At 39.6% G+C, this 25,414-nt stretch overlaps 1 protein-coding gene across 3 annotated transcripts in view; it reads left to right on the forward strand.

Annotated features, from left to right (window-relative positions):
• Nucleotides 1-25,414, forward strand: part of MTUS1 (microtubule associated scaffold protein 1) — a 129,156-nt gene that overhangs the window by 33,405 nt on the left and 70,337 nt on the right. For all 3 annotated transcript variants that reach the window (XM_056330766.1, XM_056330784.1, XM_056330775.1), the window contains 5 exons: nt 1,596-3,877; nt 6,153-6,348; nt 18,209-18,391; nt 22,894-23,028; nt 24,990-25,094. In XM_056330766.1, the coding sequence (XP_056186741.1) occupies nt 1,823-3,877; nt 6,153-6,348; nt 18,209-18,391; nt 22,894-23,028; nt 24,990-25,094 (2,674 nt within the window). In that variant the 5' untranslated portion in view covers nt 1,596-1,822. The remainder of the gene's footprint in view (nt 1-1,595; nt 3,878-6,152; nt 6,349-18,208; nt 18,392-22,893; nt 23,029-24,989; nt 25,095-25,414) is intronic.

The following is a 25,414-nucleotide window of genomic DNA, read 5'->3' on the forward strand; positions in this document are numbered from 1 at the left end:
ACACATCTTCAGTCAGATTCCCTTGTTGCATCCAATGAACTCTGTCCTTCCCACTTAGCGTCACTTTCAGAGCAATAAAGTCTTCTTCCTGCCAGATCCCCCACCCCAGTGCAACCATATCTTACAAATCTAAAGTTCTTCCTACCTCTGGTCTCATTTCTGGTACTAGCAGCCTTTCATATGGAATTGCCCTATGTAAGTCATCCAGCTGCTTTGGACAGTTTGGATCTTCTCTCTCATTCATGTCCTTGTGGTTTTGGTGCTTGGGTGCGATCTTAGTGCTTAGGAACTTGTCCTTATATGTTGTTAGGGCTGCTCATTAGGTTTTTGGGTGTCATGTTGTGTGTGTGCGTCCCTTCGGCTTCTGTAGGGGTTTCAGTGTGGATATGTGGCTTGGTTTTGCTGGAGGGGACATGGGAATTCTTTCGCCACTTGGCTAATGTTGTGTCTTCTTTCTAGAAGATGGAGGCTGTTGCTATGTAGGGAGTTGCACTCCAGTGGCTCTGAAGGGGTCCTATGGGCATCTACTTGTTGGCTACCCCAGCAGCATTGGGGTAGTGTACTGGTGTAACTACAGAGCTGGTTATGAACCTCCTTGCCTTCTCTTTATTTCAGCATAGACAACTCTTTGAGGATCTTGAACTTCTGCTGTGAGTTGCTTTCCTCGGAAGTCAGGGGAAAGGCCTTCAGTGCAGAGAAAAACTCTGTGTTTGTTACCTCTCTTTGCTGTGTGCATCAAGGGATGAGCAATGAAAATTTTTTTCACTGGGATTCTTCATGTTGCTCCAATGTTGCTACATTAGCTAGACCTGAGCTTATACAGCAGCATTTCATAATTTTTACAATTTGGATGTCCCTTAATTTCCTGTCTTTGTGCAAACTTGTACATAAGAACGTACGTGTGACCAGGCATGGTCAGACTGAAGACCACCTAATGCTGTGTCCCATCTCCAGCAGTAACCAGGGCTAAATGCTGAGTGAAGAGTGTAAGAACAGGATGAGCCTGTAGTGTTTCTTCCCTAGAGTTCTCCTAGCTGCTTGCAGCTTGTGACCGAGAGCTGCTTGAGTCAGTTTGGTATTCAGTTTTGGACAGATTTTTCTTATGTGGCTCTTACACGCTTGTATTTGAGCCTGTGTAAGGTTTTGGCTTCCAGGCCTCATGCAGTGGAAAGCTTCATAGCTTGACTACACGCTGTGTGAGGGAATATACTCTTCTGTTTGGTACCTGCTATTGGAAGAGGGAAGAAAGGTAGTTCATTCTGTTGTGTGGTCCCTCAGATACCTTTTTCCTGTTGAGGAGCTGAATCTTTTGGGTTGTTCCTTTGCTTGTGTGGAAGCCAAGTATCTGAGAATGCAGCCCTAGAGTCACACTTGATTGCAACTGACCAAAGGGTTCAAGAGTTGCTTGGCAGTCAGGGGAGCAGAAGTGGCCTGTGAAGGTGAGCATGTATGGATGGCATTGTTGTAAAAGCTTAATTTGCTTAAAGAAGTTGGTCAAAATGGCTGCACTTGGTTCAAAGACTATTAGCTTAAGAATGCTTGCTAGTTTAAAGTCCTGTTTTGGCTAATTGTTTTTAATTTCTTTTTAATTCCAGAACTTTTGAATCCTCTTGAGAAACATGAAAACAAAGAACTACTTCTTTTAAATATCTTTCAGGACAGTTGACACGTTCCAGGGAAAAGCTGGGTTTTTCTATTTTTGGTGTGTGGGTTTTTTTTTTTTTTGTTTTTTTTGTTTTTCCTGCAAATTTCAGAAGAATCTGCATTCTCTGGGATTTTAAACAAACATAAAATGAAAACAGTTTAAAACTTAGCCTTCAAAATGAATGTTGAAAAGTCAAATGACAAAGCAAAGAATGGCTTGAAGTCTTCCTTGCTTATAAGGGATGAAAATGGAAATAACTACACATGTGACAGAGCTACACCTTCCTCAAAGAATTGTGCCACAGAGATACACAGTAATTCAACTGCCCAAAATGTAGTGACTGAGCATGGAGATGATACTGTTCGCGAAAGTAAAAGTGACTTTGGAAGTATTAGTTTAAAACAGCATTGTACTGAAGCACTTCATCTGCAGAAGACCCCTGGTAAATACAACTGCACCGAAAGTCTGTTGGGAGGTGCAGATGCTGCATGCAAGTCTTCCATGAATGAACAGACTTGTGTATATCCTTTGAACTGTGACTTGAAAGAAACAACAGACTTACTGAAAGGTAATGTTGCTATGGCAAAACCACAAAATCAGAGTATCAAACAATCGGTGCCTTACAGTCAGACTGACTCTGAGTGTGTATTACCTCTTCCTGCTTCAGAGCAGAACATGCCATCCCTGATAAATGACAGGGCATGCTGCCACCTGAGCACATTGGATGTTACCAATGTTATAGGTGAGACTCTGGGAACTGATCAAAATGATGACATGCATCTGAGGGAAACACTAATCTCTTGTGAAGTATGTATGAGAGAGAAATTTGATAGAACCAGCTCAGAAAGAACACCTAATTTCTCCTCTACAGTAATGGCTTCAGAAAGCCCAGATGCCTATTCGGAACTTGCAGTACATCGTCCTGCTTCTGCAGGTATCGAACACTATCTAAAAAACACTAACAAGACTGATGAAGAATCACAGGAAACAGAAGCACAGTCTTTAAAACTAGCTGCTGGATTTATAGATCCGTATGTACGAGATACATTATCACCATGCATTAATATTAATGAAGATGACCAAGTGAAATCCTTGCTGGGTACCCCTGACCATGCTGAAACTGCGAATTCCAGTGCAGAAACATGCATGGATAGTTCTGTAAATAATGTGCATCTTCTCCCAGAAGATAAAATGGATGGAGAGCAAGTATCAAATAAAACCAATGAACCCTTAACCAAAGAACAAACTATCCCTGGAAATGCTGCTCTTCAGGATATGCATGAAACCACTTTCGTATCTTGCAGTGAACCAAAATTAAAGAGGACTGCTGTGCCTGACCTGAAATGCGAAGCAACTTTTGTGGTCTTCAGTCCTGTGGCTGATGAAAGTGATTCTGCTCTATGTACTTCAACCCCTAAAGAACAATCAAAGAATACAGCTTTTTCTGTTTCAGCTCTGGCAGAGCTTGGAGAGAAGTCTCCTAAACTAAGACAGAGCAAGGCATTTGTAGGAGGGCCGAACAGAAGGCCTTTGCTTAAAGCTAGTTCAGGTCAAAATGCAGGAAGACCAGTGGGTAGGTCTCCTATTGCGTTAACAATAACCAGAGCGAAGAAATCGGAGGTTGTTAGTTTTCCCAAACCTAATTTCAAAAATGTTAAGCCAAAGGTTATGTCCAGACCTGTGCTACAGTCAAGAGACGGTGCAGCGTTAAAGCGGTCTCCCCAGTCGCCCCAGCTATCAGCTGTCGTCTCATCCTCACTGGCTGCTTCCCCACGGCATTTGTCTCCCTCCATAAAAGTGCTGAAAAAGAAAACAGATCTAGCTAAAGATACTAAAGCGGAATTGCCTGTGAATAAGCCCCATAAGCTACATCTTAACAAACGACTCTTCACTAGCCCAGCCGTACATCCCACAACACATCCCAGAAATGCTTCCCACAAGGCTTCAAAGACACCTGTGTTAAAGCAGAATCCGGAAGACATTGGCAAAGCAAGCTCCTCCCATTCGGTGTGCTCCTCCGTTTCTGCTGTGCCTCCAACGTGTGGAGAGAACTCGAAAGAGATGCTAAATGATAAAATGGAAAGTTCCACCTCTGTAATGCAGCCCTGTGCTCAAAACATCTACCAGACCGGAGATGAAAAAGAGCAAAGCAGCAACATGGAAATTCCTATGGAAGCAGGCTTGTTAAAAGATGCGGCAAATGAAATGTGTGACTTGCACTCAGTTTCTTTGGTAAGCTATTTTTTTTTAAACGTACAAAATTATATGTTTGATATATTTGGAGAAAGGGAATTATGTACTGCACAGTTCATTCACTGCGTAGTCCTGAATGGAAGTTGTGGAATGGGTTTGGGTCTACAAATGTAAGTAGTGTTGATTTCGGGGGCGTAATCTCTGCCTAATAAAGGCAACGAAGGAATACCGTTTTACGAACTGGTCACGCTTGGCCTCAAGTGTGATTTCTGGTCTTGAACCTTTCATCTTACTCCATGGTATATAAATTTACAGTTGTTTGCTTTTATTAGGAATCTTAACAAGTCTTAATTTAGTCAAACTGGTAAAACTGCATAGCATAACTTGGTGAGGTTTTTCTAAATATAGCATTTAATATGTGCTTTTATCAAGGTAATTCTAGTGGTGCCGTAACTTTAAATAGACATTAGAGATAAATTGCTGTTTTCGGTATTTTCTTTTCTTTCAAAACATGCTTCAGAATGAAATTACACTTTTGAAATCTACTTACAGAAATGTTGTGCACACATTAACAATAATATTAGAGTCACGCAAAACCCAAAGACTACCAAGTTGGTCGAGCATTTTATTTTTAACATCTTCATTTAACTGTCCGCTTTGAATAATTTGGGAGTTTATTTGAAGTAGAACTGGGACTCATTAGAATAGTTAAGAGTAGCCAGGAAATATTTCTCATGCAGAGGGCATATACCTGGTTTTGGGCAATCAGCCAGCTGGAAGGTGCAGACTTCCTGGCCGGGAGGTATGCGTGCTCTGGTTCGTTGGGAAGTATTTTTGGATGAGTCAGCTGCATGTCAGGAGAAACGTGCTGCTTCCAAATACTCTGAAAGAAGGTTTAAAGAAAGGAATGCCAGGAAAGAGAGCTTCAGGGTTGGGTTGACCAAAATCTTGGGAGGCATGGTAGGGACACAGAGTTGGAGTCTTGATGCTGTATGGAATCCTTCCTGTTGTTCACTTGTGGGTGCCACAGCTTACGTTAAACTGGTGAAATGGAGCAGCAGCTTTTACTGGTAAAACTGACATTGTTTGGATTTTTGTCAGGCTTTACTGATTGCCAGAAAAACTCCAGTAAAGCTCAGTATAGGGAGGAAGCTACTTCAGGTAAAACAGAAGCAGCTATCTATTTTTGAAACATGACAGAAGAAATTAATAAATAATGTTATTTATTACAATTAATAATTTAACTTGAAAACCTAAATGACCATGAAAGCAAGAATGGTCTATTTCAATTGTAAAGTATTTCAGAGCTTGGGTTCTGTTACGCTCCTTCCTTTTGGTGCTGAGGGTTGGAGAGAATTCTTTTATTAATTTCATGCCATTGCCAAGATGGAAACCTCTGTAGTATTTGTCCTGCTGGTAACTGGAAAATTGACAGAGCGAATGATATAAAATGTGCAGTAGAGACAGTCAACTGGACTAAACTTAATACGTGGCCTTCTGAAAAGTACAGATTAACTTCTGAAAATGAAGGTAAGGGCTGGAGTAAAAAGTGGAAAGTATATTAATATGACCAAATGGCTGCATATCAGCTTGAGTCACAGAAAAGCATATGAAGAACTGTATTTTCTTTCAAGTTTACTTTTATAGGCTTAATTGTACAGCATGAATTAGTGCCTGTATGAACCAGAGAAAGAATTCTGCTTGAAAGGCAGATGAGTGCAACATATAAGCCAGTTATTTTAACCTTGTCCTGGGTCCACTCCTGAATTTTTGTTTTATCTATGGCATGTGAATGTGAAAGGTTTTAAGCTGTTCTTGTGTGGTAATGTAAGACCTAGACCAGAAAACCTATTGTAAGGGCTGTGACGTTCCAGGTAGTAACTTACCAGTGTGTTAACTTGTGTACTTGCTTGATAAATAGTTGATTTTAAGATTAGGTGCAGGCATGTAATTGAATGGCTTAATTAGAGTTTGGGGAGGAAGAGGAAGAAATTCTGATAGAAAATGACCTCTGTAACTTCTTGAGCATGTTTGTCATTACCAGTGATTAGCTGCAAACTAATAGTTTTGTGTTGCTGAAGGCCATTTCTGAGATGATTCTTGAGGTACTGAACTGCAGATGTGGACAATGTGACAGTGAACAGCTAAAAGTGTCCCCTGCTTCTGTGGTTAGTATTTCATTACAGATGCTGGAAAGGGGGATCTTCAGCTGCTCACAGTGGTGGTGCATGGGTGTTTTTGTTGTTGGTCGTGCTGTGTATTTGTATGATTTTTTTTGTTGTTGTTGTTTTGGTTTGGTTTTGTTTAAAAACAGATGCCTTTGGTGAAAGACGGGACAACACAAGGGAAAAACATACTGAAGAAAGACCCAGTCACACTACGAAGTGTATCTACTCCCAGGGTTAAAATGATGCAGTCTGTGTTGCCCTTGAAGAGAGGATGTGAAAATAAAACTATGGGCACAATTAAAGCACCTTCTCACAAAGGAGCTGTTCTGTCATCAAGCTCTGGTAAGAGAATTTTTCACTGGAGTACTACCACTTAAACAGTTTCTTAAAGTTCGGATATCATTTAATGTGCTTTATGACAGAACTTTTAGAGTGACACAGAGCTGAATTTTTCATGCTGAATATGATTTTATCCAAATAGCAAATTGCTAGTGCGGGGGGGGGGGGGGGGGGAAGCAGGTTACACCTTATCACTGTAAATCTTACCTTGTGAGGAATGTGTTTAGGAGGGTGTGGTGCTATTAGAAGAAACAATATTTAAATATTATTATTTATAGTTTTGGTTATGTAGCAGCACTTTGTGAAATTACTTGAAAGATGTAAAAGTGAAGAGGAGAAAATGTAGACCGAGCTCAGGTGCAAAGCAATAGTTTACAATAAGCAACTGTATGCTGTCCTTATGGGAATGAGTCCTTATTTCAGGACATAAAACTAGGTTGAACAAGGTATGTTAGTATAGCTCTGTAGTTAATAGAAAGGGGAGAACAAAATTGAAGGAGAGGCTACTGCTTGAGCTGCTAATTAAGCTTAGACTGATTAATACCAAGGGCGGGGGGGGAATCTCACATCTAGTCTGTAGGCTGCTGTTCAAATCTGGTGAGTAGAAACTACATTCTGTAATCGTATTGAAGAGATTCAGAAATACATTTGTATGTTATGTGTGTTTTTTTAACCAAGTGTGGCAACAAAGCTAATTGCAAAGATAGCCTGGCTATAAATGACTACACTACAATACACTCTAATGTGCAAAGTGCGCACACCCAACTTCACCCAGTAAAACCTGTTCTTTTTTTTTTCTAATCCGCTCAATCTATGATTATGAGACAGTTCAAAATACTTCTCTTAATTATATACAGGTGGTGAAGCATGATAAAATCTGTATATGTAGTCCTTTATGGGATGAGTCTCTCAGAGAAAGTGGATGTAGGCTGTTCTCTGACTTGAGTCTTGCCAATGTGAGGGACTTGCTCAGTGAACTAGGTACCTACCTGTAAGCCACCTATTTCTTGGAAGAGTAGTCACCTCTCTAAGTAGCAATTTAGAGCTTTCCTGTCTATAATTATGGTCTTAGAAGAACTGAGATGGAAATAGATACAGATTTGTCCCTTATTAGTCTGGAGTAGATTTATGACACCATCACTAGAAATAAAGGTAAGCATGGCTGGGTTATATGACTAACTTCTTTCCTTCATAAAAGAATAAAAAATAAACCAAATGTACTTTTGGAAGAAGCTTGCTGTTGAAAATCCTTTACTCCTCAAGTTTCTTTAGCTAATCTTGTCTCTCCTTAATCCACTGTATGGCAAAATTACAGTGGTCAGTAGAACACCTTCCACATTTTTCCTGTTGGAAGAAGGCTGCTTAGGGTAAAAGCTTGAAGCAGAACCTCAGCACTTCAAACTTGTGCTATAATTTGAGAAAACTGGAACATTAACACTGCACATGAAAATAATTTTCTTCTCCATGCCCCCTCCCCATCCCCCCTGCCAATACCTGCTGTTTTAGCACATTGTACCCTTCGTTTTGCTTATGCAAAGCCTTGGTGCTGCAGAGTAGGATTTGATGCGTTAAACTGCATTGGGTTAACCTCCCTGTCCCTTAAAGGGATTCTTTAGGGATTCTTAAAGGGATTATTTTAGGGATTCGTAAAGGAAGGGGATTCTTAAACATGGTTCCTTGCTTCTTTGGTAAACATACTACTGATTCAAATCAGAAGATGGGAGTACAGGGTTGGGAGAAGCAAGGATGGGGAAAGGTAGGAGTTGCTTGGTATTGCTACTAAAGCCACGCTGTATTACACAGCCACACCTTTCAAGTAAAACGCCATCTACTGCTGCTGACCCTATCTGTTCTTAAGGTTTTTGAAGTAAAACTGCGCACGTGCATACAGTGGTGAAGTGGCAGCCTGTAAACCAAACCCAGTTGTCTGTTGTAGCTAAAGCCTTCCTGTAGGGAGTAACTATTTCTTCCAGTTAAGTAATTTGAACACTTTGGTATTAAAGTTGTGCCTTGATACAATTCCAACAACACAGATCAGTAACTCAGTAGTTGTACAGTTGTTTGCTGGCAAGATCTCTGTCCAGACTACAGGCAGACTAGCTAAATCTAGGATGGAAAGAACTTCTGAAGGTCACCTAGTCCAGCCCCCACTGCCTGTAACTGGGTCAGCACTGAATTAAGACTAGGTTGTTCAGGCATTTGTCAAGCCAAGTCTTAAAAATCTCCAAATCCTAATGACCCCGTTGCTTTCTGAGGTGCTAGTATAAATGCAGCTAATTTGTAATCACTTGCTGGCTGTACTTGGATCTGTTGGGCAGGCAGACAATTGAGTAGTGAGTCCATCAAATACTCTGAACAAGAGAAGTGATAATACAGCTCTCTGTCATCTCTCAGATGGGTATGTTGAGGGACAGAGGCAGTCCATCTGTCCGAAGTGTATTAGTATATGTGTTATTCCCAGGATAAGGAGCTTGTGAGCAGTGGATTGTATCATGCGCTGTCATTTCAAGTGAGAAGCAGGAAACTGCTCTATAGCCAAGAAATAAAAGAAAAAAATGCCCTGTATCAAACACCAATTACAAGATCCTTGCAGCTTGGCAGGAGTTGAGATTTTGATTTTATTTTTTTTTTTCACTTGTAAATGTAAACCTTAAGTTTTCAGTAGTAATGCACTAGCTCAATAGAAAGCCTGTCTTCTACGGAAATTCCCTGATGCTCTCTCTCGAACAGGAGACAGCAGAAGGAGAGGAAAACCTCCTGTCTCAAGCATTAAGTTTTTGTGAGGTTATTTGCAGAGCATGTTAAGCTAGAAATAATTTTTTATTTACTTCAAAATGGTTGCTGACCACTGTTCACCAGTATCGGTGTATCTTGGCTAAAACTTGGAGTTTTTGCTGAATTAGAAATCTGTTTTCTGAAAGGTGAGCCCAGGTTGATTAAATGTACTGAAGTGGTTTGTGAAACGGTGAAGCCTCATTTCTGCAGCAAATCTAGAAATTAGGTCACAGTTGCAAGCTAGACACCTCAGAATTATTTCTGTAACTGTTTGTCTCCATTTCTCCATAAGAGAGAATGACTTGCAGTCATGTTCTTGAGCAAAGATCTTAATTCTCTACAGCTAACTTTTCCATGGTGGCGTGCACAGATTTCTGTAGTGCTGGATGGCAGGCAGTATGCCTTTTGCTGTGTTAGTTTTCTATCAGTGAAAACATGTATTAGAATTCAAGACATAGAATAAGGTGTTTGAGTTACCTGGTTTTTACTGGAAGGCGTATGTAATTTTGGAGCCCTGGTTCAGGAGTTTGAACTAGTCTCAAAATGAAAGCAACTATTGTTTTTGTTCCCAGCAAACATACACAGCCTTCTAATTGGATATGCATAACCACTGTGGAGGAGTAATAGCCAGCTAACAGTTAGGGTTTTATGGTTTGGGAAGAGTAATCTCTGTCACTTGAAGGGAGAGTTGGAAGGGGACTGGAGAATCCAAGAAGCTTTGGTAGTCCCATGGAACATCACTCCAAGTTCTTCTACTGTCAGCCTGTCCCAACAACTGCATGTTACCACCCTTATGTTTGGACAGAAGCACTGTGACAGTTTGAGCCACAAGAAATTATTTGATTTGTGTTTGAGCAGTGTAAAATAGGGATATAAATGATTTACTTTAGATCTAAAAATGTAAATGCCTACCACTGCCTTTTTTTCTCCTTTTGCTGACTACAACCTACCTCTAAGCATGTAAAGGAAAGGAGCTTTACCTGTAAGACTTCTGATATGGTATAACACTTGTGCTTTAAAATTATACCATAGCTTTAAATTATTTCCCACTGTATGAAACTTCACATTGTTTGATGTCTTAGCTATGAGAGCTGTGTCAAGCTTTATGTGCAGTTGAAACTATTTGCGGATATGAAAGCATCAAAAATATTATTCCTCTGCTTAATGTTAAAAACATCCCAAGATTAATGGAAGCCATGTAAATCGTCTTTGTAACCAAAATGTCTTTCACTGTCTTGACAGTTATTTCTGACATTTTGGGTACCATTTTGTCTCTGATTCCCTGATATCTAATTAGCAGAGTTATGGCCCTGTACTTTACTTACCTTTTCCATGAGTCTAATCCAGTGGTCCTCTTTCTCTTGCTAGTATTTTCATATCATTTATCTAGAGTAATGAAAGCTTGGGTAGAGAAGCTCAACAGTCTGAATTTTGGGTTTCCTTGAAGAAGGTTTTGGACAAGCGAGACCTTTTCCTTATGAAAAGTTGATTATACTGAAGGACTTTTCCAGTGTTCTGCAACTAACCGAAGCATGGGAAAAATAACTTCACATATGCTATAGGAAATATGTTTAAATTGCATTATACCAAAGCAGATTTTATTGATGCTTTGAAATACTGATTTGTTTGTTAGTTCATAATTGCTAAATTCCTTCTGTTGAATTTTGTCTTGATCTCACACTTAAATGTATAATTCAGAGGAACTTCTACAGTTAAAACGAGAACAGGTTGTGACAGATTAAGACTATTCATTTTTGTGTGGTGTTGCTGCTTATTGCACAAAGGCAGGCTGTTCAGATGTAAAATTGAAACCAAATGGTTTCAATGGGTTATCATGTAGTTGGAAACATACATACACTTGGTAATTCGGGACTTTTCGGTATAGCCTTTCAAAATACTAGTGAAACAGAACCAAACCAACTTTGTTCCAGTAAGCATTCCCATAATCCTTGACTCTCTGTTCTAACACTGAACCAGGAGCTAAACTAAACATTGTTACTGCAAATCAGTTTTCAGATCATTCCTGCTATCTACCATGTGACTCTTTATGACATGCTGCCAAGAGGAAACAAAATGTTTTAAAAGGCAAACATAACTTCCAAGTTCTCTGGCTTGAAGCAGTCAGACCTTTTCTCAAAATGCTGGAGTGGAGACTGACTTGTAAGGGCATCCATATACTTTCTCGTGAACAAATCTGAAATGCACCAGGGCCTACAAATAAAGCTTTAAGTTTAGTTTCAACAGTCTTTTTATGTATGTATGTTTGTTTGCTTGCAGAACAGTCAGTTTGTTTTATGGATCTTAAAAGCAGGTTCCTCATACGCTAGCTTATCCTAGATCATTATTTGTCCTTATGAGTCCAGGTTACTTGGTGTCTTTTTCCCTTTCTTTAATATATATATGTAGGGTTTCATTACAGTGATTAAAGCCTGTGTTAAAAGTGTACTTAAAACTCCCATATTCCCCTTCAGAGGGGTAGGAAGAAGGAAGCCAATATGTGGGGCCCCATGGAGTGCAAGGTCTGTAGTATGACATAAAGCTTGTCTACCATCCCTCTTTGGTCATCTTCACCCAGAGAGCTCCACTGCATAGTGACTGTGTATCACATAACCAGTTCTCTTTTAATTTAGGGTGTAAGGTGGGGGAAAACTTACCCAATGTATCTGCAAGGACTTTTGTCCAGCTGATTCGTTTGGGAGAGTTCGGAAGGCAGTGTAAGTTGTGAAGGCTCAGGAGCCTTGCAGGTCGTCCTTTCTCCGGTTGCTTGAGTTGGACTTCCCTGGTAATGTGTTCGTTCAGCTTTGCCCTTGCTTCCTGGTCATGCGCAACAGGGATGGTTTGCTAGAAGCTGCCTGGAGCAGTGTATATACTTGTGCAAAGTATTGACCTTTAAGCCTCTGCCCAGGGTGTTGGTCATTCAGGTACAGAATGGTCAGGTCACAGGTTAAGCCAGAAAGGAGCCGTAAAAAGATGTCACCTGCATTCAGCTTGGTCACTTTGCTTTTAGTTTTGGCTCTAAGCTAGTAAAAAGCTTGCTAGTTAGTTTTAGAAGCCAAATTGACCATGAGAAATGAGTAAAATTGGAAGGGGCTTTGTTTGTGAGGTAGTATGGGATCTGTTACAACAAATTCCTTCAAGGCAAGTTGATTGATTTATCTCAGGTTTGGTATCCTTGGATGTGGTCCTCTGAGTGTGGGGTTGTTTTTTTTTTTTGGTGGGGGGAGAAGGTTGGAAACATTTGAAGATAAATGACCTTTATTCCAGAGTGTGGTGTTTCCACTGCTTTATTGACTTCCAGCTTCCAGAAGGGAGCATTTTGTCCTGTCAGCTTTGTTTCTGGTGCCATCAGTTACCACGCTTAAGGAATTAAAGCTTTCCCCTGTGTTCCCAGACTTTTTACAGGTGATTCATGACTAGCACCATCAGGGTTTTAATGTGTTATACCTGTAGCAAGAAGCGTGACCATACTTGTAGAGGCTGGTACTAACAGTCAACATATCAATGCTGTCAGAAATGTGGATGCATTTATAATATTCTCCTTTAGGAGCGAGGTGTGCACTGCTTCCCTGCAGGGGAATTTCTTGGTACCTAGTCATTTACTTGTAAAGACATGCTGGTTTGTCTTCAAATGATTCTTCACCTGTACTAGTTAGTTCTGAATTCTCTCAGGGTAGAGGTAAAGGAGAAGAGAAATTGTTTGTGTTCCTGAATAAAATTTATTTAGGTTTTGCTGCAGTGAGGTTCCTTCTTCATGCAAGGAATGCACAAACTCCTGCAACAGAAAACTTAAAATATTTATAGTTAGATATATATATATATAAACAACCCCTATTTTTCAGTGCCTAAGATGTGTAGTGTGAAGTGTTGGGCAATAATGAAGAGTACAATTGGATGTGGTTGGTGGTTTTCTTTAGCCTCAGCTTTCCTTGTAGTACATTGATCTGACTTCTTGTGCCCACTATTCCTGAACAGACAGCACTTTCCAATAGCTGTGTGAAAGCTAGCGGTTGGGGTTTAAGTCAGGGTGCAAACAGCTTACAACAGTCTCTTGGCAAAGCTGGAGCGGGCGAGCTTTGCCATCGCTGTGCGGCTGGCATGAAACTACCTGCTGTCCAGAGGCTGGCCCTGCCTGGGGCCGTAGGGGATGACTCTGCAGACATGGTCTCTCGTGGGGCTGCTCTAGTTCAGCCTACGAAAGGAAAAACCTAACACTGAGTAAATCCAACAGGCAGCACTGGATGCGAGAGAGCAGGCGTGAGTTTGGACTGAAGGCTGGGAAGGAAAAGAGCTGCTTCTAGGTGCTGAAGGGATTGCATGCAGGGAGCTGAGCCTGAGGGAAGATGGGGAAGGGAGGAGTCCCTGTGGGTGTGGAAGGTTGTAACTGGGAGGCAGTCTGCCACGTTTTAAAGCTGAGCCACATAGGAAGGGGAAAAAGTGAAATGTAACGGTAAACATGCATGAATGTTGTTCTTTCCCTCTCTCTCCCCCTAACTGAAAACACCCCAGTGGCTCTTCTGACAGTGGGAGTGTTTGAGAGAATTAAAAGATTTGGTTTGGTTGTTGTTAACTGCTAATATAAGGCTCTGTAGCACTGATGATCATTTTCCCAGTTTTAGTCTGAGAATATTGAGCTGCAAGAGGAGGAACACATGAATACCTACCTGCATGGCTGCTGGCAGCCCAGGTACATTTTTGCACCTAGCTTGCTGCTGGTTCCTCAATACCTGTGTCAAAAAGGAGTGTTTTCCTAAGGATTGTAGGTGAATGGGAACAGTACTGTGGAAGTCTGCTTCGGATGGGTAATTGGGTCTTGCCTTGTCAGCTGTTCTCTGATTAGCTGTTACCTCTAAACAAATAAATCTCTCTCATGTAAATATTTTGAGACCCAGCAGTAACTTATCATTCCATGTCTTTGTCCATGTTTATGTTTAGCAGTTGAGGCATTGCTAGCAACATAACATAACTGTGTCCTGCCTTTTCTTTGTTAATTTTGGTAATAATTTGGGACTTTAAAAGGGAGAGATAACTAGAAAGAGGTTATATGTACATCTTCAGTAGAATTACGGAATGTGCTGTGACCACTCTTTATTCCTTGAAGGAACGCTGGTACATGTATAGCATAATATGGTATAACTAATACTGCTGAACGGTTAAGTGGGCAACTTGGGGAGCTCGCAGCCATCAGAAATCTGTTAGTGTTGCTACTGCTTTACAGTGCTCAAAATAGCAACTGTACATGCTCCTGTAGCTATGTTAAGGTCAGTCTGCTGGAGACAATATCAAAGTCCAGTTTGTCTTTCCATGATTTACTTGCTCCTTTCAGTAGATGCCAAAAAAAATAGCATGTTTTCTTGAAGGTTTACTCCCCTTCCTTTATAAACACTTTGTACTGTAGCTTTAGACTGTGCTTTTCCATTATGCGTAAAATTATGTTTTTAAAAGGATAAGAAGTTAGCACATCTAAAATAGAGCCCCCTAGATTTTTAAACTTGTAGGAAAAATCAGAAAAGCATGACAAAAATTCCAAATTCAACATATTCAAGAGATAGGGCAATTGAAAGGCCAGACCAACTATTACCACTAACTTTAGGGTTAAACGAAAGCAGCAACAACAAAAAGCATCCTTCCAAAGACTCCTTTTGCTTTTAGTCTGCCCTAAGTTTCTGTTCGGGAAGGAAAGGCTTGCAACCAGTTGTATAGCTCCATGAATGCTGGTTGCTCTGTGCTCGGTTTTAGATGTGAAATGTGTCAGGATGGTTTGAAATGGTGAACACTGAATCTCAGAATTGGCCAATGCATACTCAACTTTACAATCGGTCTGGTGGTAACAAAGTCCCAAGTTCACCACTACTAGCTTATGGTTATTCTCTCAATTTGAATTTTTTAGGCTTCAGTACTATTTAAAGGAAGCCTTAATTTATTCTTGACAATAACTGCCTATGAGGAATTCATACGAGAGGATGATTATTTGAGTAAGGATATGAAATCTGACTTCGGAGCTTCTTGAAAAATGAGCTTTGTTCTTTGCTTATTTCCTTTCCAATACAAGAGATGCTTTAACATACTTGAAGTAACGTGGTTGTTGCATAGAGACATTTTTTCTGAAGAATTGCCAACTCATTACTTCACTGTATAGGAATGTGATATTTCTAGTATTCCACTTCAGTGACTAGATTAAATAACTGATGAAAGCCTGTTACGTTGATGCTATTGCTTGTTCACTAGCTATCCTGCTTTTGTGCTTGTTTCTAGTACTTTTGTTTATATACTGTATCTTCCTGCTTCTGTCTTCAAAACCTTTGTATTTAATTCTGGTTGACTTCTTGGGGAATGGTAGTTACAAAAATACTTTGTAAAACCATTGTTGCTGGTTGAAATAACACCAAGGGTAGTTGCTTAATGATCCTGTGTCCTGACTTAAATTCTCACTTGAGCTGGGCTTTTGAAACATGTATTTGAGTGCTTGAGCAATCACTTCAATAGAAGCCTTATATTGGAAAGTACTGAGCGGTAGAACTAAGAAAAGAGCAAAGATCATCTGTTTGGTGTGCTTCTGGAAGTGGACATCCTAGAGCTTCCTGCGCTCACTGAATGGGTTTGAGTCCACAGCTGGTTTAGAGTACTGCTGCACTCCAGTGTCTGCAGAGGAGGCTGGAAATCATATATAGGGAACATGCTGTATGACAAGAGTGAGGGTTTATCCTTGCCTTGACCCATCTTGAGTGAAAATCACTGTGAGGAAAACAGGATTTGGTTCCTTTACCTTTTGAACTGGATGAACAAGTCCAGCTCAATAGCAATCAAGCATGCTACTGTCATCTTTAAACAATAAAATGCAGCTGATAAGCTGCATTTGTTCCTCTGGCTGACTTTTGAAATTTAAAGCTTTAACTTACTAAGTCATACAAACTTAATACGCACTTTGTACAGTGGCCATTTGTTTGTTTGTTTGTTTTCGGGGGGGGGGGGGGGGGGCTGGGGTTTGGTTTTGCACCTATTTTTGTGGAGAGGGTATTTAGAAAAGGAATTTCTGACTGGTCTGGATTAATTACTCTTCTGGTATGTTGATCTGTTAATGAAAATTTTAGAAAACAATGTGAAAAGTTTTATGAAGGTGTCACATTTGTTGTATGAAGTTCAGATGTCACAGATTTTTTTTATTATTTTTTTTTTTTGTAAAAACAAATTATTTCAGGTATGTTGTCTGGAGTGCTGTGTTCCAGAGGTGTTTTCAGTAAGTGTGAGCTTGTGGTTTGTGGTGTTCTAATAGCACGACAAAGGTTGGATTCTCTGTAGTGAGTTAGATGTATTCAAGTGTCCATTGCAGTAGCTTACAAAAAAGTTCTAAAATATGGGTGATAATTTTGTTCTGGAGATTTAGTATAAGGCTACAGTAAAGCCATATACAGAAACATAGTTCTTCATAGTAATACCAAACAAATATTAAAATTGCACTTCCAAAGAGAGGTCTGATGTAAAGCACGTGTAATGTGTCATCGAAATTCGGTGATCAGTACTATCTAATATCCTAATGTGTGTTTAGTATAGGTTATATGTACGGCTTGTTTTGTTACTGACTTGATCTGAACTCAGGAAAAAAAGCTCGGACATACCTGCCTTTGCTAGTGCTGTTCCTGTTTTTGCTGCTTGATGCAGGATGTTTTGAGTCAAGGTATCTAATCCTGTACCACCACCTACTGTTGAAAGGCAGACATTGGGCATCAGTGCTTTTTCTTGCCTAAATCTTAATGTAGTCCCCTTAATGTCATGCCTCCTTGATCATTAGTATTTTAAGAGTAGAGACCCTGCAGCAAAACTGGTGTTGAATAAAGTGGAATTACTAGCTAATGTTGTCATATTTCAACAGTCTCTTATATAGCTTAAGCAAAATTGAAATGTGGTTTATAGTGACAAGAATAAAGGGAAGGGTATTCCCTTTGTATAGACACTTGATTGTTTTCAGTCAAATCTGAAATACTGTAGTTGTCTCTTTTCAAGATAAAATACACCTGTTAGACTTGAAAATAGCAATGACATCAGAAGATAAGATACTTTGTAAAATATACTTTGTTACTACTTGTAACAAATTTTTTTTAAAAAATATATGTAAGTCTGTCTTCTGTATCTCTTTTTGTTTTTGTACAAAAATGAAAACCTTTTCCATAGTTATTCGGAGGACTGTGTAAGGATTCTTGACATCAGAGCTGATAGAAGTCAACTCAGTGCTGTCAAGACAAGTCTATGTGTATGTAACTTCCTTTGGGCCATTGTAGTTTTAATCTGGGTATACGTTTTTCAGAAATAAACTAAAAGCTTAATTTAACTAAACTCAGATTTTCCTGCAGAAAGTGGAGTTGCTCTTTTAATAGCACAAGAATAAGCTCCCATCTGAAAGTGGCCCGCCTGCCTCTATAGAAGATACTCTTCCTATTTGATTAACTTAGTTAATAGGCATTTGCTTTCAACAAGCTCAAATGAAAACAGCAATTAAAGCAAAAATGTGTCTGCACCTGTTGGTCATTAAGAACTTGGTTCTGGGGAGTGCTGTTTAACTAGTTCTGCAGATCTAGTCACTTTTCAGCATAGTATGCGAGTACAACACAATCTGATATTCTCGTGCTGTCTTTGTCCTTGGAAGGATATTACCTTTTAGAGTGCCCTGTTTTGGGTGTGGGGAAAAAAAAAAGATTCTTTCTTGGATTGTCTTTGAGCCAGAGGTTATATTTTAATGGCATCACTGGTACAGCTAACCATAATACACAGAAGAGGAGAATGCAAGAAAGATATTTTTTGTTGTTGTTTTTGTGCATGCAAGTATCTTCCTTGAAGGCTAGTCTGTAAAGCTCTTGACTTGTTCCTGATATCAATATGGAGGTAAAATGGGATTCTTTAAATCCCTGAAAATATTTTTCTGCATTTACAGCATTTTTTACTATGTCAATATGAGGTAGATTAAGCCTTTTTATATGTATTTTTAACATGTAAATCTTCTTACTTGTAGGCATATACATAGATGAGGCAATTGTTTAAGCTTCTTTCCAAATCCTTTTGTTGTTTTCTTTCCCTCCCCTTTCTCCCCAATTGACAGGTACAGGATCTTTGCCAAGAGAGAAGCATGCCTCTCTGAAGAATTCTCCAGCCTCCTGGGCTAGCTCCAGTAAACCACAAGCCAAACCCAAAGTGCCTGTCAAAAGATCAGTGCTTGAGAGAACGCCTAGCGTCTCATCAGTCAGCAGCAGTCAGAGCGAGCGAAGCCTTTTCAGCAGTAATTGTAAGTATCCATCAGGATTATGCACTTTACCTGATAGCCGGCATCAGCAGCTTGTCAAAAAACATCTCCATGAAGGGAGTCCTGTCTGACAAAGGCCTGCATTAATTCTCATTGTACTACTTAAAAGTTCTAGGTCTTACTCTTTTTTGCCTCTTAACTTAAAATTTTCCTTCTTGAGATCTGTCACCCTGAAGGAGCTTTGAGCCTTGGATTTTAGTTTGATGAGTAGAGGTTTCAGTACAGCTCCTATTCTGAAACATTACAAAACCAGTGGGTCTTCTTGAGCGAAAGTTCCCTTGTGTTTACATGTAGTGTAATAAGAAATAAGTCTGAACAGTGGGAATGTCATAATATTTGGCACAAAATGTTACAGGCTTTTGATCCTAAATGCTCTTCCAGGTCTAGATTATAGCAGCTTTCAGAGTTTTAAGACAAAATGTGTAGATGGGATCAAAAGCAGATAAGTGAAACTGCTTTTAGAAGGTAAAACTTTGCATGGGTAGACTTCTGTAATTTCTAAGGTAACTGTAAGCACTCAAACCAAATCCATCTTGATTAAAACTAGGAAGAAAACTAACAGCAACTTGCTTTGATTTGAAGCTCTGCAAAGGGTTTGTACCAGCTGCTGTAGTAGTTCTAGGGGCAAAAATAAGGAAATAACATGCAGCTGGCAGACATATTAGTATCCCCAGCTATACATATTCAAATGAGTACATTCAAATTCTGTTACAATTGCATCATCTGTTACATATTGGAGACTGGGCAAAGGCCTTTCCTATGTGCCAGATGTCATTTAAAACCGCCTTCAATGGACTGAAAAAGAGAACTGTGATTTAACATACATCTATAGTTTATGTATGCGCATATGTGTACATAGATAAGTAACTAAATTTTCTCAGTTGCTCTTCCCCCCCCCCCCCGCCCCCCCCCCCCCCCGTAATGCCTTCATGAAAAAACTAAAACCTAACATATTTCTCAAAGGAATAAGAGGATGTGTAATAAAATATGCAGTGCATGTTCCTGTGTAATCAGGTCGGCTCGGTTACTGTGACAGCCATGTTGACTTTTGCTGTTCAGGTTTAGCACTGTATCTAGAATTCTTGAGCAGCTTTGTAGTCTCTTCATTTTACTCCCTGATTTAACAAAGGAAAGGGTCATCCCTTCATAACAAAGTGTATTCAGATTAATTATCCAAACAGATGACTTCCTTATTTAGCCTGATTTGCTAGCTGGTTTAATCTGTTTTGTCCACTGCCTTCAAGCTTACAATTTTTTCCACTTGGATTCACGAAGAGCAAAGAGCAATATGAGAGTTTGAACATGGCTGCAGTCTCTTAGGCTTTAAGCTTGCTTTGATCTTTTTTTAAATGACTATACCGGGAGGACTCCGCAGTTGCACAGAAACTAATTTTTCTCCTGTTATTTTCATCAATTCTACCCTAACACCACCGACTGACTCGGGAAGCCACTATGATATTACCTTACTGACACTGCTGGTAGTGGGATCTTACAGCTTTTGTATTATTCCTTTGTTAGCCACGTTTACTGGGAAAAGAAGTATGTTGTATTCCTTTTGATTTCTATTTTAAAGTATGTGTTTTGTTTTGTGAAGGCTGGTAGATGTATGGAGTGTTTAGACTTGCTGATTGTCTGGGAGATGATTTTTCTTTCATTAATTTCTTACACTTGATGAGAATGATTTATGTCTGATGGTCAGGTTTTGTGAGTATAATGAGTTTAGGTTACATGTAATTCATATGTTAGTAAAGTGAAGTTTTTACGTCTTTGAATCAAATTGGAAAGAACTAATGAATTTACTTTGTATTCTAGTATTAAGTACAGTGCTGTTCTTGGGTTTTTTTTATTCTTTCATTTAGTCTACTGTACAGTAACATCAGGGAAAAAATATGTACTTGTAAAGCTGAAATGTTTTTATTAGATTGGTGGGACACAAAGATTGGGAGGCTTATGCTGTGAATATAATGAAATTTATGAAAAACTGCTGTGCTATCAACAGTATTAAATTGACAAAGATGCTTGACTTGTTTTGCTTAAGGAGTTTGCCTTGTGTTAGCAGAGAGAAAAATTACAAAAGAGCGTTTCTCCTGCTGTGTCAGCTCAACCCTTTGTTGTGGGATGCCTTGGACTGGTAATTTCCTGTGGCGGCATTAGGGTGGTTTTTTTGTCTAGTGAGCACTTGAGTTCTATGATTCTTTTCTCTAAAAAGACTTACTATTTGAGAAGTTTGGAAATAAGTTTGAAATACTGTTGTTAATAAAAGCATATTTTGCATGCAAGCTGTCAGTTTGAGCATTGAAAAACTGAATTCTTTACAGTAAGGAAATCTTATCAGTTTCAGTCCTGAACTAAAAAAACTACCATCCAAACATAATGAAAAGTTTAAACTCTGAGGTTAAGAACAAGATTCAAATTTGCATTGCATTAGAATAATTGCATATAAAGGAAAGAGTGTTTCAGAAGTTAAAAAGCCAATCCTAGCAGTTGACCTGGAGCTGTATTTCTAGTACAATCAATACTTCACTAAAATTATTTTAGTGTGTTGAGGTTTTAAACCCTTCAGATCTGAGCTGGGGTGAGATCACTTCATGCCTGTCTTTCATCAAGATTGCAGGAGTTACTTCTAATTCTATGAATAACCATTTTTGAATTGTTTAGTGACCAAACTTTGCAAATTTGCCTTTTTTTCCTGCACGCAGCCTGGTTGGGTGAGTCCAGAGCTTCTAATAGGACAAAAAGTGCCCTAACTAGGCCTGCACCAGAAGTGTGCTTGCTTACCCGAAGTGTTACTTGTGTGGCATGCTTCTGATTTGTAAGAAGGTACCACAGCAGTTTGTAGGCAGTTGTTAGCTGCTGGCAGTGAACTTTGAGAAAAAAATCTTAATTTAATGATTTATGGAAAAAGTTCAGGATTGCTTTGGGTGTCATGCTTTAGTAAAACAAATTGGCTTGAATCATCTGATGTGGATCAGGGTCAGATTCCTGCAGAATAACTGTGTTATTGATGTGCTATGCAAATTGTTCCTCATCTATATAGATTATTAATTTTTTGCCTTTAGAAAGGCTCCAGCTTTATTAAAAAAAAAAAAAGAGGACTTCAGTTACATATGCTTCTAAAAGGGAAAGCAGTTTTGTCTCTTTTGCTGTAATTGAAAATTTATTGACTAGTCGCCAAAAAGCATATTTTTAAGCAGTTAACTTACATGGTTTTTGCTAGTGCATTTAAAGATACTAAATTAATCTCAAGACTGTGTGTTCCATCTTTTGAGGAACAGTATTGGATATGTAGTTCACATTACTGTTTTAATAAGGCTGATTTTATTTTTAAGGTAATCTCTGAGGCAAACCTGATGATATATGACATGTCTCCTCCCCTTTTTTTATTTATTTAAATGACTAGAGAAAAAAGCAAATGTGAGAAACTATTCCAGTGTGACTCTAGGTTTTGCTTGTCTCTGGTGTGTGCAGTGTCAATTTCTTACTCTTTAATGTGTCAATATACATTAACTTTTAGTACCTGAACAGAAGTATACTCAACCTATACTTAATTTAGAAGTATTTTCATATTTTTTTTCTGGAAGAATGAAACAATACTTTCCCCAAACTTCAGTTTCCTTTTTCTCTCAAGGAAAAATTTTTATGATGACAATAAGCCCAAACCTCTCTCTCAAGGTCCTTTGAAATGGAACAAAACATCTTCTACAGCAACTGCCCTGTTAGTTGGAAATCTTATTTTGATGTGAGATAGAAATTGCTTTTTTTCCTGCCTTTCCAAGTTTGGGTCTGTCTGCATCTTTTTGCAGGGAGTATTTTGCTGTATGGCTTCAGTTCTGTTGGGGTGGTGGGTGCCATCTTCTGAGGTCTGCTGTCACTGAGGAGGTTGCGGTTATGAACAGACTACACGAACCTTTCTTAAAACTTGTTTGGTAGCTGGTGGCTGCATCTGGGCTCACATGTTTTTAGTGCTCCACAAAGAGGAGAGAAGGGGTGCAGAGTCGTCTGGTGGTATGTGCACCGTATCATCTAAGCAGCACACTCAGTCCAAATGAGAGAGAAGAGGGGAAGATGTTACATGAGGAAGTTGTCTGAGTCACATTTGGTTTTGTATGCTTTTTTGAGTCAATTCTGTAGCCAGAAGGTCTTCGTTTACTATGGTGCTTTTTCTTGGCTTAAACTGAAATGTGTTCTGTGTTTGCTTCATAGAGCAAAACCAGACTTGTTGTTACATATCTTAATCAATGTACTTTTATGTATGTTCCCCCCTTATGCATAGGTCAAAGCTGTATGTCTAGTTCTCAGAGATGTTTGTAACAGTCACAGACTGATCTGTTAGAGTTCATCAGTCTGTACTGAAGTTATCAGAGGGGATCATAATATTTTCATACCAACTTGTGTTTCTCTTAACTTTAGCCTCGGGTAAAAGAGGCTTGGTTCCCTAGGCTAGGTATTGCCTAGAACAAATTCTTTCTCATTCTGTGTTGCAGCTGCAAGTGCCACAGTCCTCATCAAGAATGGAGAATGGCCTTCAAAACCGGCCTGCCAGAATGGTGCTTCGGGAACTGTCCCTTTGAAAGCAGTACCAAGACCTAGATTACACTCGTTGAAGTCAACTCCTAAAGGTATATGGGTCTGTTTATAGACAGAGTGAAACTATAGTTACTGCTGTTATGGTACCTTACCTTTTGCAGGTGGCTGTCTCTTGAAGCAGCATTTATTAAAAAGCAGTCTCTGGACAAATAATGTGATGAAGTAAAAATCATATCAGTGGTGCTTCAAGTTTTGTGAGATGTCATAGGAAGGCTAAAATATGCTTTGTATTGTCATAACTGACTGGGGTATTTCAGACAAATGAGGAGGAGGTCTGCACTGAGACATGGCTAAGGATTACATGGCACAGGGACTAAATGCACTTTGCTACATGGTAATTGTCATCACGTGGAGTGTATTTGTTTCAATAAGAGTTATTTTCTGTCACACAGCTCAGGTACAGACTCTGGCTGCTGGTGATCTGCGGGGTAGACCTATCTTGAATTTATCCTGAGTGGCTGGTTGTCCTTGTCCTCGTCCTCACGTAGACTTTGCATTTATCTTCACCCCTTTCAGGAACGAAAGGACCTTGGGGGATGGGGGTATTTTTTTGAGTAAGGTATTGCAGATGAATGACATTGGAACTCTTCCCTTGGAAACATGGGACAGAAACAGCTAAGCTTTTCATGCTGCTTTTTATTGATACTGGCTGAAGTAGGAGGAGAGGTTTGCTCTAGTTTTTAATGAGGATAAGACAATTGTGCTTAATCTTCTGCTGCTAAAGGAAACGTTTAATTTAAACGTACTTTCTGGCTTTTTATTAAACACTCTTCTGGTTCCTATTCCTATTTGAGCCAGGACCCCTTGACTGGCCAGCAGTGCTTCTCCACTCAAACCACAAACAGCAGCTGACAACTCATTGTCTAGTCAAAATTAAAGACATAATGGGAGCAGATAAACAAGCTTGCTGTCTCTCTCTCCTAAATCCTAGTTATAATCAGCTTGCTTCTGACCATCTTTGTGGTGAACTGGTTGTTGTAATTGGATAAACCTAATCAAATACTATGCTCCTGCTTTAGGCTTAAGTTTTAAGCTGGTATCTGACATAACTGATAATAAATAGAAGAGATGCCTGCCAAATGTCACACTATAATGACGTGCTCTAAAGTGGTAAACAGTGAAAAGAAACAGAATTTGCCACAAACTGTAAATCACTTTGAAACAAACACAGATTATATGGCTGTCTGAGAAGTTAATGCTTTCTGTTGGGGTCCCAACACATGTGACAACTATGTGTTGCTCAACATCTTCAGTGATCTGGGTGCTAGAAGCACGCCTTCAGCACCTGCAAGAGAAGTGTGGCCAGAAGAAGCTGGTATTCCCTCCTAGGTTTGGTGTTACTTGGAGACTACTCTGTGTTTCCTTTCCAGTTCAAGAGACTTAGGAAGATGGTTAGGATCTCTGACCGCATAACCTTTGAGAAGAGGTTGGGGGAGTTGAGCTTGGGTAGTCACGCAAAAAGGAGAGTAAGGAGAAAGGTTGTTAACAGTCTGCAATAACTTGAAAAGAACAGCTACAAAGGTGATGGTGCCAAACTCTTCTCAGTACTACCAGGTGGTATAGCAAGGGGAAATTATTGCAAATTGTGGAGTGAGAGAGGCAGCATCATCCAGCAGGGCCATGGAGCTGCTTTTCCTGGAGTTTGCAAGGCTCAGCTAGACAAAAACATGGTCAGCTGGTTTTGTCTTGGTGGTGGCCCTGCTCTGAGTGGGAGGCAGGATAGCTGGCCTCTGGAGGTCCCTTTCAGCCAATATTTTTGTAACTGTTTTCTTCTGCTTAGAAGCTGTATTAAAACTATCTTTTTATCTCTTCTGGTGAGTTCTGGTAAAGCTAAGCTAAGTTTAAATATAGCTTACAGTTTCTAGAAGGTATCTTTGGTTTATTTGAGTAGATCTGTGCATCTTCTGCTTAACTGTAAATATGTAATATTGGGCATGTCTTTAATTGCTGACATAGCTCTACTTTTAAACCTGATCTAAGCTTCTGCTTCTAGGAGCCAAGGCCAGGCCTGCTTCACTGAACCAGTGCACACCAAAATCATCTGGGCCACTGCACTCAGCAAGGAAAGTCAGTGAGGCTAGAGATAATCAACTGTTGGGTAAGGTCAATTTTTTGCCTATATTCTTGAATCCCTCTGTCTTGAGAAGGAGCAGCTATGTGCTATGACTTCAGAGTAATTGAGATCGTCAGTCTGCTCTTTTGCCTTGTAGTCCATGGTATTGGAGACTGGTTCTGCAAAGTGTTCCTTATGTATTTGTTTTATCTGGGGGTAAGAAAATCGGGGCATTAATTTTTCTACTCAAATGAAAAGCATTCAAACTATCTGCTTGAAACTTGTGTCCCAAGAGGACTCGGACTGCTTGATAGTGTCTGTTAAACAATGGTCAGTCACCTGCTTATAAGATCTTACAATTGCAA

The sequence above is a fragment of the Falco biarmicus genome, chromosome 1, assembly GCF_023638135.1.
Source record: "Falco biarmicus isolate bFalBia1 chromosome 1, bFalBia1.pri, whole genome shotgun sequence".
NCBI classification, from domain to species: domain Eukaryota; kingdom Metazoa; phylum Chordata; class Aves; order Falconiformes; family Falconidae; genus Falco; species Falco biarmicus.